We start from the raw sequence: 15,096 nt of genomic DNA on the forward strand, positions 1-15,096 counted from the left end.
TGTCAAGGTCTGAGGCTAAGAACAACATGGATATTTGGGAGAATATTCTAAGCAGAGGGAAGGCAAGTGTGAACACCCTTATGTGGGACTGTGTCATGTGTGTTTTATCATACATGCTTGAGAAGTAGTAAAGAGGCCGATATGGTTGGTGCTAACTAACCACAAAATAAGCAAATATTAAGTTTTATTTAGAGGGAAAGTAAGTGCAAAACTCTTAAGTGGGACTGTGTCATGTGTGTTGTATCATATATGCTTCAGAAGTAGAAAGGAGGCTGTTATGTTACGGTTGGTGCAAGGGGGAATATGGGAGATGAGACCTGAGTAGTGAGAGGGGACCAGATTATATAGGACATTGTAAATCATTGTCATAATTTGGCTTTTGTTTAAGAAGGATGGAAAGTCTTTGATAGGTTTGAGCTGAACAGTGATATGATCTGACATATCTTTATTAGGATCCTTTGACTATTGTATTAAAAATAAACTGGAGCGGGAAAGAGGTCAGGGTCAGAAGTAGGAAGATGGATTAGAAGGCTAGGCAAGCTCATTGTAGTCTCAGAGTTTTCAATATCATCTATTTACTGAAGACTCCCATATTTATAATACAGTGCTCCTCTACTTACAATGGGATTACATCCCAGTAAACCTGTCATAAATTCAAAAAATCGTAAGTTGCAACATCATAAGTTGGAAAACACCTGTAGGTCCATTGTGTACGTTTTTTCCTGTAATTTCTATTGTGAACTCTATTTGGAGTTAGTTTATTTAATATTTATGAACTCTTGATCTTCACCAAATTGCTACTCTGGCAGTTTGTCAACTCAGTAAAAGGCAGTGCTATTCCCCCAGTCCCTCTGGACAAGAATCTTAGGGTTATCTTTGACCCTTCTCTTGCATACTCCAAGTGCAATCCACCAGTAATTCCCGTAGACTTTGATTTTAGGATAAAAGCACAAATGAACCACTTTACTTCTGTTGCCATCATCTCTTTACTGGATGACTGCAGTAACTTTTGAACAGAACTTTTAAATTTTATCTTCTACTTTTCTGCAGTCATTGCTGCAGCCAAAGAGCCCTTTTAGCAAGTTCTTTTCTATCTATACCTCTGTAATCCGTATCAAACTTTCTTATTCATAGCTTCAAAATTCTACAAAAGCAGACATTACAGATGATAGTAAAACTAACATTTATTGAGTAACTACTCAGTGCTAGACCTTTTTTCATTTAATATTCACAACAACCCTGTGCATACAAAGCAGATAGTGCTCATTTCCATTTTTGTAGAATGGTAAACTGTACTTAGGAGAAGTTAAGTAACTTGACAATGGTTACATGGTCAGTAAGTAATGGAGGCAGGATTTAAACATGTTTAAGAACTATGAGCACTAAACTGTCTCTTTAAGCATCACATAGTTACTGCCTTTCCACGTGAGTTCTAAGGAGTTTCTTGAGATGTATCCACTTATACATCTCCCTAGTCTCCCTACCCCAGTAAGATTAGCTTCCAACTTCACTGCTAGCAATTTTATGAGATTTCATCTGAAAAAAAAATCTGATGCCTAGGTAACAGTTAACATCTGCAAATCATTGACATTTTCCTTTTCAGTCACTACTTAAAAGGAACTTAGAGTCCTTTTTGTGTGGCAAAATAAGCAAATGTTAAGTTTTACTTGTTCTATCATTTTTATTTCAGAGTGAGATAATTCGAGATAATACTGGCATTTTGGAATGTGTTAAAGAAGGAATTGGAAGAGTGATAGGCATGGGAGTGCCTCATAGCAAACGACTTCTTCCGCTTCTTTCCTTGATCTTCCCTACAGTGCTTCATGGAGTTCTTCATTACATCATCAGCTCAGTTATTCAGAAGTTTGTCCTACTAATTCTAAAGAGAAAGACTTATAATAGCCACCTAACTGAGAGCACTAGCCCTGTGCAGAGTATGTTGGATGCTTATTTTCCAGAACTTATTGCTAACTTTGCTGCCAGTCTTTGTTCTGACGTTATACTTTACCCATTGGAAACAGTTTTGCACCGCCTTCACATTCAAGGAACACGCACAATAATTGACAATACAGACCTTGGCTATGAAGTGCTTCCAATTAATACACAGTATGAGGGAATGAGAGACTGTATCAATACCATAAGGCAGGAGGAAGGAGTGTTTGGTTTTTATAAAGGGTTTGGTGCTCTTATAATACAGTACACACTGCATGCAGCTGTTTTACAGATTACCAAAATTATTTACTCTACACTTCTTCAAAATAACATTTGAGATTTAGGTTCCTTCACTGAGTAGTCTGGAAGATAGAACCTGGATAATTTGCTGTGAAGTTATGAGGGATAGAAGCGAAATACTGGGGAAGAAAACAGATTGGAAAGTAAAATTGGTACAAAAGCCCATGCTGATTATCTTGACTTTGTTTTTTAAGGCATAGGTATATGTTTTGGATCAAAACTCTTCCAAATTTGAAAACTCAATGATGAAAATAACACTTATTAAATTCTAGTTATTGTAGCACTCATGCTGAAGTAAACATGATCCTAGGCAGAAGCAAAATTTTATTGTAAAATATAAAACTTTATAGAGTTGAATCTATTCCATCTGACTTAAATATTTGTTAAATGTTTATTTTACCTTCTGGATTGATGTTGGTATAGTATCCTTAATACGGTGTAGTGTATTGATGTCCTTAATACAATCAGGAGGTTTTTACCTTTAAGCAAATAAATTACATCATTGTTGAAAAAGACTTAAGGGATGATTAGATTTGTCAATATGTAATCAGGAGTATAAACGTTTTAAATTGCATTGTCCCTATATAACTATTTTAATGGCTAGATATATGTATTTTATAAAGCCATTTATGTACACACACAAAACTTGGAATTTCCTTCATCCCTACAAGTTTTCTACACTTATATCACGTTATTGCATAAAACAGAGTCATGAACTTTCTGCTTGAACATCAAAATATCAAAAGCCAAGGTACCCAAAAGATGCAAGTCAGATACAACATCCTTGTCCATATCCAAACCTAGTGTTACAGTGCTAGCAACTTAATTTGTCATACATTTATAGAGTTTGGTTTGCTTTGTTAACTGTGTGAATCATCAGGCTGTTTTTAGAGCCACTCTTGAGAGAGAATATACAATAATCATGTCAATTACTACTGTTTCCACGTTTACAAATTGTATACTTAAATGAACCTCATTTGCCTTTTATTTCTGAACGCCTTGTCTGAGAGGAAACAAAATTAAAATTCATCTGAGAATTTGTGCCTCTTGTCTACTATATAGTTGTCACTAAATAATGGCTTCTGTTTTTATTTTCTTTCAGTTTTTGCTTTAAGTTTTTGTTTTCCAAACTAGATGTACATGGAGGGAAAAACAATTAGTCTTATCACCTTTTATTTAAACTTCTTTAGATGAATACTAAAGAAAAATCCAAACCTTAAAGGAAATGTGCCCTTGTGTTTTATGTGTGAGGGGGAAAACTACATTTCAACATGTAATAAGCAAAAAAAAAAAAATCAGTTTAATAAGAACATGTCTGTTTCTAAATTTAATTTGGTGGGTTAAGCACTTTGTATAGTAAAATGATATTTGTTTGCTCTATCATTAGACATTTTAAAGTTTCATTTCTTCACATAAATAATCACAGTTGTATAACGAACCATTTAGTACTCTGAAGCACAGTGACTTTGCACTGATATTGTCCAACCAAGAGTGCATACTAGCTGAAATTTATTTTACTTGCTAAAGGTCACAGTAATGGTTACTTTTTGTGACTGGTAGTGTTGGAACAAAAAAGTGATATCCAAAATGTGTAAAAACAGTAAGAAGTAGCAAATCTCTTGTGTGTGTGTGTGTGTGTGTAATTACTGAAACACCTACATTTTCCATTTTTAAATTCCACCAAGAGGGAGAAAATAAAATTAAACACCACTGATCACATTTTATATTTTATGGCAAATCTCTTAGATTAAGGTTTACTTTGTCTAACCAATAGCATTTAAATTGCTTCAATTAGGATAGTTTCAGATAAGAGTAAACTAGAAAATTTCAAGTTTGAAAATTTCTAGAAAAGAATCTGAATAGAATCAAGTATTTACTAGTAAAAATCTGTAGGATCCTTTATTTAGCTAAAAATTAAATATTTCAAGATTATTTGTTGGAAGTTAGCATGAAATATTTACATAAATGCATTTTATTATGGAATAATTCTAAGAGTGATAGGCTGAACCACACACAAGTAAGGTTGATCTTGTTTTCCTTTTTGGAGGAAGAGAATACAAATTAACACTAAAATTGAAATGTAGAAAGTAAAATAAATGGAATTTTTTACTGCCATTCCAGAATAGTTGAAACAAAATCTTGAACAGTCAAGCACTTAAATTTAAGCTAGCCAAATATGTTGCACTGAATTTTGAAAAGAATAAGTGAGATAACCATAAGATACACTCTTTCCCTTTTTAAAATTGTTATTTTTCTTTAACATGGGTGCCAAATCAAATATCCATGGGCTATACTTCTTAAGATAATAACACTCAAAATAATATTTTTTAATTCAATAGAACTAAAACCATTATGAAAAAGATTCTATTAAATGTTCCATAGGCCCACTGGTCCTCTTATATAAGCCAGATTTTGGCCATTGAGCTTGTGATACACTCGCCTTACATTTTAGGGTTTCTTAGTTTGAGTCAAGTACACTGAAAGCAATTCAAAACTGGTAAATATTAATTTACTATGTAAAGTGAACTTATGAATTAACTTACTAAATACATATATGTAGAACTTCCTGAGATGCCATTCTCAATTTTATATTATGGGCCTTTAAAAAAATTATCTGGGTTAATAAGGTTATCTATTAAAGCCTCCAAAATCTCAGCACTAAGTTTTATAAATATGAAATAGAAACAAGCTAATTTGAAAATGCATATTTGATACATTAGCTGGTGTTTTCAGAAACATATAAAACTGGAGAGGTGAGATCTTGCTTACTTTTGCAGGTATACCTGACTACTCACAACTGTCCTTTCAGCTGTGGCTTTGTTAAAACTGCACAAAGCATTCACTTTATCGATTGAGCACAAATGCTTTAGTGTTTCTACCTATTAGTGTATCTATTCAGGAAATGAAAAAAAAAATGCTGCCTTGTATTTGTTTTATCAACTGAGGTTGTGGAGGATGTTTGTCCACTGATCTCTTGAAACAGGACTACTTTGTTGGCCTCTAATAAGTTAGCCAGGTTTGAATTACTTCCAAAATTTATATAAGCAAATAAAGTCTCTTGATAACAATTCACATTGCACTAGAATTTGAATGATACTGTCAGCATTTCTGTTTTCTCTTTCAAGTAGTTGTAAATAATCTTTTTCTCATATAAACCGAATGTGTAATGTCTTACTCTTGAGTCATTTAGTGTCATTGATGTGGTACCAAGTTGTATAGCAGAGTAACAAAAACATGATTTGACAATGAAATTTGCATATTATTGCCTCATCACATAGAGATGTTTTGTCTGTATGACTTTTTTTTTTAAGTTTGTCTCACTGTTACTTTAAACATTTTGGGTAAATTGTGTAATATGAAAAGTTCAATAAAATGTTGAAATAAAACCAGTGTTTTTCTCCTACTGAGTTGAGAGGACTACTCAGGCTGATGGTATAAGATAAAGTATATTTTTTTAGGTAGAAATGAAGTTTAAGAAAAATATGTGACATTAAACTTTTTTGCACACTATTTTAAAAGGTCTCTAGCATCCTCACAACATTCCTATGACATTTTTGGAGTTGTGCAATTTGATTAAGAAGGAAATAGATACAAAGAAGTGTTGATTTGTCCCACATTTAGCAACTAGGAGAGTAAACAACAGAAAAATGGCAAGTAGGCAGCTCCAAACTCCCATCCCTCCATGGAAACAGGAAAACAACCAGAAACTATCAGAATCAACTCTGTCAGACTCTGGAAAACAGTCAAAAGTTTACATAAGAATGTTAAATCAATAAAAAGGCACCTTATTGGTAGGAACGTTTTGTGGCTTTGACTTACCTTGGCTCTCATCTTCTCTGTGGATCAGTGGCATGGCAGTCTTGAAAATGGCAGCTTGGGTGCCCGGTGTAGGACATGATTCTTGGTTCTAGAAGGAATAGAGCAGGCATAACTTGTAAGGCGGTAAAATGACATCTTTATGATGCTGGAAATAAATAATTTGGGTAAAAGATTAAATAATTTTATATCTAGCAAAACTACCCTTCAAGAATGAGGGCAAAATTAAGATATTCCCATGTAAACAAAACCTAATGAAATTTGTTATTAGTAGAACTCTCTTATAAGAAATAAAAGCAGTACTTCAGGCTGCAAAGAAAAGAACAGATAGTAAGTAACTTGAAGTCATATAAAGAAATAACACAGGTAAATGTAATTATATAGGTAAATATAAAAGCCAGTATTACTGTACTTTTAGTTGGTAACTCCTGTCTCTTTTCTGCATAATTAAAATGTCAGTGCATAAAAGTGGAATCTGTTTTAATGGTCACATGATATATAAAGATATAATCTATGACAAGAACAATATAAAGCGAGAAAGATGGAGATGTATAGGAGCATAGCGTTTGTAGGCTATTGAAATTAAGTTGATATTTGACTTGGTTGTTACATGTTTAAGATGTTAGTTGTAGCCCCTGAGGTAAATACCAAGAAAACTACTTCAAAAACATACAGAAAAGGGAAGAAGGAAAACAAAACGGTACAATAATTGGGAGGCCGAGGCAGGATAATCACTTGAACCTGGGAGGCAGAAGTTGCAGTGAGCCAAGATTGTGCCATCGCATTCCAGCCTGGGCAACAAGAGCAAAACTCTGTCTCGAAAAAAAAAAAAAAGGATATATTACCAAACAAACCACTTAATACCAAAAAAGGCAGTAATATAGGCATTGAGGAGTAAAAAGCATAAAGCATAAAGACATACAGAAAACAAATAGCTACATGGCAGAAGTCTGTCCTTACCTTGTAGTTACTTTAAATGTAAAGGAAAGGCAACAAGTGGCAAAATTGATTTTTTTAAATGATGTAGCTCTACAATATCTACAAGAGACTAATTTTAGATATAAAGACACAAAGAGTTTGAAAGAAAAGGATTTTCCATGTAAATTACGAGAAGAAAGAGGTGGCTATATTTTTATAAGAGACAATAGATTTTAAGTCAAAGTGGTTACAAAAGACAAGGACATCCAACAGCAAGGCTAGGGCACCACGTTCTCACTAACTGATGAATTGCTTCTTAGCTTAATCTTTACTGGAGCCTACAATGGAAGGCTTCTGAGAGCTTTTTGGTAGGTCTTTCCATAGTCCTCTCCATTCCTTTCCCTTCTCCAAGTTGGTATCAACCTGTCTCTATTCTTTCTTGTGATATATAGACCTTGTAGTTTGTGAGGGTCTCTCAAGCTCTCTAAATTTTACACAAGAGGTCATGTTTTCTCCCTACGTCCACTATACATACATAGACATAGACAAATAAGTTACACAGACATAATAAATGTTGAATACATGAATGAACCATAAAATTGTACACCCATTCTTGTCTACATATTTTCAAACTTGTTCCCTTTAAGCTAAGGATTTTAACACTTTCAAGTGTCAAGTGACCTTTGGAAGTCATCTCCCATTAAACCTCTCATTTCATAAATGCTTAAACTGAATCCTAGAGATGTTTGGTGATTTTACTAAGGTCACAGAATAATAGAGCTACTACTGCAACCCAGGTCTTCCCACTCCCAGACTAATCTTTTTTCCCCACTACATCACCATGCCTTTTCTCTTCCATTTACCACTGAGTTTCTCTATACATATCTATATATAGAAACACCTAAAACTCTGAACTCTGTGGCACTTGATAAACTCTTACCTCAAAAAACAAATTATGCTTTTCTTATCTCACTTGCTACTTTCTGTTTTCATTCCATCTTTTATCTTCTTCACTGGTTTCAGTTTTTGTCCTTAGAATTTTCCATACTTTGTTATAAATCTTTATTATTATGTACCTAGAACATATCATCCCACTATGTACTACTTCAATTGACCCCCCAATGTTTATCTTCAGTCTTGATCTCACCTCTAAGCTCCAGCCCCATATCCCTATTTCATGTGCATTGGCACTGTGTTCTCCATTGCTGCCTCAAATTCAATGTATTAAAAGCTAAATTCATTATTTTTCTTGTAAACTGGTTCTTCCTCTCCCATAGTGTCATAATTTTCAATCGTATACAATCAAAGTTTGAAATCATCTTCAGTTTCTCCCATTTTCAAAGTCAATTATCAAAGTCCTATTATAAAAGAAGACCATGCCTTTGGAGCCTGGAAAACCTGGCTTCAAATTCTGGTTACATGCCACACTAAGAGCTCTGATACTCAGTTTTCTCTTCTGTAAAATGAGGATAAAGCCTTCTGTACTGAAGTTTAAATGAGACTGTCTTTTAAAAACCTGCAATACTGAAAATGTTCATCTTTCCAATCTCCTTTCTATCATAATTTGTTATTGTCTCATGTGTAATTAACAGGTCTTCCCTACAGCCTAATCTTTTAATAATTATACACTACAATAACAGTGTTCTTTGTAATTATCATTTTGTTAACATTGCTGACCTGCTCAGTTACATTCAGTGATCACCCAATGCCCATAAAATTAAGTTGTTGTAGGTTCCAGGCACCTACGCCTTTCTCCAGTCTTGCTGTCTCCTCCCAGCCTTTCTCTGACTACTCTCACTGCGGCCCTACATAAGCAGTGGCTAGTGCTGCTACCTCAGCACTTAAACCACTCCTATTCCTGCCTTTACATCTTTGTCAGATTTCTGATCCTACCCAGAATGTATCCTCTCTTCTTACCTATACAAGACCCACCCATCTTTGGGGTTCACAACTCAAATCTTAAGTCACTCAAATGGCAAATGTTCATTGAGCACGTTTTATGTCCTAAACACCCTGATGACATAGCAGGAGGGAGCTATGAATAAGACACCAGCACATGCACAAAGGACTTTTAGCCAAACTTTCCCAAGATACTTCTATTCACATCGATATTTTCTTCTTTAAAGTCTTAGTGATCACATCTGTTGGCGAGTATCATGGATTTCTTATTTAACAACTATGTTTATTATTGTTTCAACAAGATTGTAATCTCCAACATAATAATGGCTAAATTTCATGAAATGTCAGATGTGTGCCAAACACTGTAATAAATACAAATGTCATAAGTATTATGTCATTTAATCCTCACTGGGACTCCATGAGGTAGGCATTATTATTCTTATTTTATATATCATTATATGTAAATGTAACTTAATGGTATATATAACTTAAAAATATAACAATATTATAACATCAATTTACCACCCCATCTCACTCCAGCATTTAGCACATTTCTTGGTGCATATAAATACTCAAAAGTACAAATTGAATTTATTTACTACAAGCAAGTAGCTTAAGAGTAGATTATAATTTTACAATGTAGAAGAGGTCCTTTTGATAATCAAATTCTCGTATTTATGAAATGAGTTTAGAACTCCTAGAATTGTCAACCTGAAATCCAATCTGAAGCCAGGAATTAGCTAGAGATCTGTCGGAGGGATGGCTGACAGCCTCAAAATAAATCTACATTTGTAAGACTATTCAGAGGATCCCTCTGCCCCCAAATCAGATTTTACTGGAATCTGATTTAAACTATTTCAAAACAAACATATAAAGTGTATTAAGCAAACTCTATTTTTGGCTGTTGTAAAATCTAATTCATCTGACCTACCCTGTTGATAAAGGAAAACTTTCCATGTCTCCCTCCAACACACAGTGCCCAGGGAAAAATATGTGTTTGAAGTGATGACTTCTTTAATTACTGGTTTAGTCACAAGATAATTGCATCCAACAATGGAAACATAGGGCCCAGGTTCATTTTATTTCTTTAAAAAGGCTTATGTGATGTGCTGCAACTGGTGAGCACATGACTTCTTTGGGCTAGCTGAATTAGTTCTGAGCCAAGCTGAAAAGAAAGATGTATGGCCTGGATCATGGGGAAAGGATAAACTTAGTATGCTCATGCATTGAATAATGAAAGAGGTTCATTCTGATTTACAAAGTTTGCTATAATTGCTACAGAAAAATCCACAACACTGACATCATTCTCAACCTTTAATAATCAAAGAGAAGGTAAATAAAAAACTATATCCATTACCTATTTTTAACAGTAGCATTTTCTTTAATTAGATCCTAAAGGTTAGGTTCTTTCCCATTACAACAAAAAGGATCTATTTATGATAGATCTATAAAAATATCTGACCCCACTTAAAATAAAATTGGGATATTTATAGTGACATACATCTACATACACAGTATAGCCAAATAAGGCAACAATTTGATAATTCTTGCGATCTCTGATCTCTATTAAAAATATTCACCTTCAAAAGGTAAGGTAATAGACAAGCCACAGACTGCGAGAAAATATTTGCCAAACATAAAATCTGATTGAGGTCATGTATCTGAAACTGGCCGGACGCGGTGGCTCACACCTGTAATCCCAGCACTTTGGGAGGCCGAGGTGGGCAGATCACGAGGTCGAGACCACCCTGGCCAACACGGTGAAACCCCATCTCTACTAAAAATACAAAAAAATTAGCCAGCGTGGTGGCACGTACCTGTGGTCCTAGCTACTCGGGAGGCTGAGGCAGAAGAATAGCTTGAACCCAGGAGGCGGGGGTTGCAGTGCGCCGAGATTGCGCCACTGCACTCCAGCCTGGTGATAGAGCAAGACTCCGTCTCAAAAAAAAAAAAAAAAAAATTCTAAAACTCAATAATTAGAAAATAAACAGTCCAATTAAAAAGTGAGCAAAGATCTGAGCAGACACCTTAACAAAGAAGACACACAGATGACAAGCATAGATACTCGTCATTATACAAAAAGATGCTCACATTATACATGATTAAATAATTGCAAATTAAAGTAACAATAAAATGACACTACATCCCTAGTAGAATGGCTAAAATCCCAAACACTAACACCAAATGCTATTAAGGTTGTGGAGCCCTAGAAACTCTCATACTGGCGGGAATGTAAATGGTACAGCCATTTTAGAAGACAGTTTAACAGTTTCTTACAAAACTAAACATGTCTTATTATACAATTAAGCAATCATGCTTCTAGGTATTTACCTGAATAGAAAACATGTCCACACAAAAACTTGCACATGAATGTGTATCGCAGCTTTATTCTTAACTGCCAACACTTGAATGGATAAACAAACTATGGTACATATGTGCAACAGGATACTACTCCATGATGAAAATAAATTGTTGTCACAAAAAAAAAAGACATGGAAGACCCTTAAATGTATATTGCTAAGTGAAAAAAGTCAGTCTGAAAGGTAATATACTGTATGATTGCAACTACGTGATATTCTAGAAAGGGCAAAAGTGTTCAGATAGTAAAATGGTCAGTGCTGTCCACGAGTTCAAAAGTGAGGAAGAGAGAGACAGATGGATAGGTAAAACACAGGAGATTCTTAAGGCAGTGAAACTATTCTATATAATACTGTAATGGTAGATTTATGACATTATACATTTATTGAAATCCATAGACTGCACAATACAAACAATAAAAGTTAGTGTACAGTACAGACTTCAGTTAATAACAATACATCAGTTCACTAATAGTAGAAAATGTATCATATTAATGCAAAATAGGGGAAACTGTGGCAAGGAGCAGGGCAGTATATGGGAACACTCTGTACCACCTGCTTAATTTTTCTGTAAATTTAAAACTGCTCTAAAGAATGACATCTCTTAATTTAAAAAACTTTATCTCTCAACTCATTTTCTATACTGTTAAATAGCATATATAACCATAGTAAAATAAACAAGAACAGAAAATTAACATTGGAATTATTAGCTACAGACTTTGTTTAAATTTCACCTTTTCTCACCCTTTTTAGTGTCCTTTTTCTGTTCCAGGACCCTATCCAGGATCTCACATTACATTTAATTGTCAAAGTTCCAGTCTTTGTCCTCCATAATCTTGAGAATTTGAAGAGTGCTAATCAGTTATTTCACAGTTTACCCTTCAATTCGGATTTGTCTAATATGTTTTCTTTTTTTTTTTTTTTTTTTGAGATGGAGTTTCGCTCTTGTTACCCAGGCTGGAGTGCAATGGCGCGATCTCGGCTCACCGCAACCTCCGCCTCCTGGGTTCAGGCAATTCTCCTGCCTCAGCCTCCTGAGTAGCTGCGATTACAGGCACGCGCCACCATGCCCAGCTAATTTTTTGTATTAGTAGAGACGGGGTTTCACCATGTTTACCAGGATGGTCTCGATCTCTTGACCTCGTGATCCACCCGCCTTGGCCTCCCAAAGTGCTGGGATTACAGGCTTGAGCCACCGGCCCGGCCTTGTCTAATGTTTTCTTATCCTTAATATGAGATTGAGTGTTTTTTGCAAAATTGCTGAAGAAATAGTATTGTGGTTTTTATTTCTTATCAAGGGATTCATATGTTGCTATGCCTTATGACTGGTGACCTTAACCTTGAATACTTGGGTAAGTCTGCTGAGTTTCTCCTCTGTAAAGTTTACCATCTTTCCTTTTGTAGTTAATATAAAAATTTTAAAAGAGATACTTTGAAATTGCAAATTCTATTTATCTTCAAATTTAACCCACTAATTTTAGTATCCATTGGTGGATCTTGACTGCAAAAATTATTACTGAAGTGTTTGCCCAATGTCAATTCTCTGTTTCTACCTTTTCTTTTAAATTTGCTAGCTGAAAAAGTGTAAGAAAGAATTGTCACTTTTCTGCAGTTTATTCAATTATTTACATATAACAGTAAAAACTCATAGATATAAGGGTTCATTTAAATATTGAATCAAAATCTATGAAAAGGAGATGATACTTATGAATATCCATGCACCAAATAACACAGCAACCATTTATGAAGCAAAACTACTGAAGGTGTAAAGAAACAGATGGAAGCCAATGATAGAATATTTTATTTTTTATTTTTATTATTTTTTTTTTGAATTTTCTCTACCTGGTTTTTCTTTATTTTATTTTATTTTAAAAAAAAAAAGAAGAAAGAGAGAAAGAAAAAAAAGAATGAAGGAGAGGAAGAAAAAGGAAGAGAAAGAAGAAGAGAGAATGGGAGTATTGCTGTATTGCCCAGGTTAGAATGCAGTCTAGAAATGGGTATTGAAAACCTCTTTTATGCCAATAATTGTGCTTAACAATGGAGACAGGAAGGAATAAGGGAAGAAAATAACAAATAAAATTAAAATAGAATATTTTAATATGCTAATCTCAGGAGGACAAAAAAATAGATAAAAATGTGTTGACATTAAATAACATAAATAATCAATTAGATTTTATGAGTACAGATCAAATGTTATATCTTAATAGTCAGCATATCATTGAAATACCTTGTATTAATAAAATGCTCACAAATGTTGATCATATGTTAGGTTACAAAATCAGTATCAGTAAATTCCACAAAGTAGAAAAATAAGCAGTATTCTCTTACTATCATTAATTTAAAAAAAAAACTAGAAATTATTAACAAAAATATTTTGTAATGTCCTTTCCCCTAAAAATTGATAAATATCTTTACTAAATAGCTCTTGGGTAAAAAAGATATAAAAACTGGAATATTGATAATAAGACTACATATTAGAAATCTATGGAATACATTTAAAGCATGATCAAAGAAAAACTCATAGTACTAGATAATTTTATCAATAAAATAAAATATTGAAAATAAATTAATTCAATTCTAAGCTTTCAAAAATTACAATAAAATATACAGAAAGCAAAATTAAATATATACCTCAGATTATATTCAAGAATAAACTCTAAATGAATCAGGAAACTAAATGTAAAAAGACAAGAAAGGAAAAGTAAAAATCAGTTTAATTACTAAAAGAAAATGCAGGTGAATTTCTCTAGAACCTGGATGTAAGAAATGTATTCTAACTATGACTGAAAATCTAAAGACTAGAAAATATAAGATTAATAAATGTAACAATATAAAAATTTTAAAATCTAAATGACAAAAAACTATAAACAGATTCAAAATATAACTGACACTAGAAGAAGCTATTTGCAACATAGTAAAGAGCTATTATTCCTAATATGTAAAAAACTTAAAAATGGATGGAAGTAAAAAAAAGAATTTCATAGAAAAATGGGCAAAAGATATAGCACAGGAAATTTATTTAAAATGTATAAAAGTGGTCTATAAGTATAGAATAAAATTATCAACCTCACTCATAATTAGATATGTAAATTAAAACTATACTGATACCATTTCTCAAATATGAGATTAAATAAAATGTAAAAAGTGTGACAACGCCTTTTGGCTAGATAACGGGGGAAAAGTCTCATGCATTACTGATAGAAATACAAGTAATACAGCTCTTTTGGGAGAGAATTTAGCAACATCTAGCAAAAAATAGATAGACAATTACTATTGACCCAGAAATCTCTTATGTTGTAACTTACCTTAAAGATACATTTTGAAGGAAATGAAAATATGTATTTCCATGGTTATTTATTTCAGTTTTGTTTGTAATTATAAAATATTGAAAATCACAAAAATGCTTTTACAAAGTAGTATGATTGAATATACCATAGTATGTCTTTATGAGATCTATATAACTATAAAAAAATGAGAATATTCTCCATGTGTTGTGATTTTCATTGTATAAAAGTACAAATGTCTCAGTTATAAAAGGAAAAGAAAGTAAATTAACAGACATTTAGAGAAAGAGAAAATATTTGTCATTGAAATTATTTGAGATACAATATTTTAGCTATTACTCAAAAGCTCAATCCATACTTGTTCCGTCCCTCCAGAGCTATTAGGCCTGCTTGGGTACCCCCAGGTACTAAGCTAATGCCCTTTCCTGCCTCCTCCAGAGATACGCAGATAGGAACATCTTAATACTTCCACTGCATCTCAATAACCTGCCTGGAAATTAAGAAATTGAAGGGTAACCAGACTAGATCTCATTAGTGATCAAAAGGAAGGAGATCATCAACTCAACTCATCTCTTCACTTTATCTGAATC

General features: G+C 33.5%; 1 protein-coding gene across 1 annotated transcript in view; it reads left to right on the forward strand.

Annotated features, from left to right (window-relative positions):
- The window catches only part of SLC25A46 (solute carrier family 25 member 46), a 31,895-nt gene extending 26,274 nt beyond the window's left edge, over positions 1 to 5,621 (forward strand). The window contains exon 8 of the mRNA XM_012473935.3: positions 1,691 to 5,621. Coding sequence (XP_012329358.2) covers positions 1,691 to 2,269 — 579 coding nt within the window. The 3' untranslated portion in view covers positions 2,270 to 5,621. The remainder of the gene's footprint in view (positions 1 to 1,690) is intronic.
- Positions 5,622 to 15,096: the final 9,475 nt, after the last annotated feature.

This window comes from Aotus nancymaae, unplaced genomic scaffold, assembly GCF_030222135.1.
Source record: "Aotus nancymaae isolate 86718 unplaced genomic scaffold, 86718_ANA_hifiasm-v0.15.2.pri h1tg000014l, whole genome shotgun sequence".
Lineage (NCBI taxonomy): Eukaryota > Metazoa > Chordata > Mammalia > Primates > Aotidae > Aotus > Aotus nancymaae.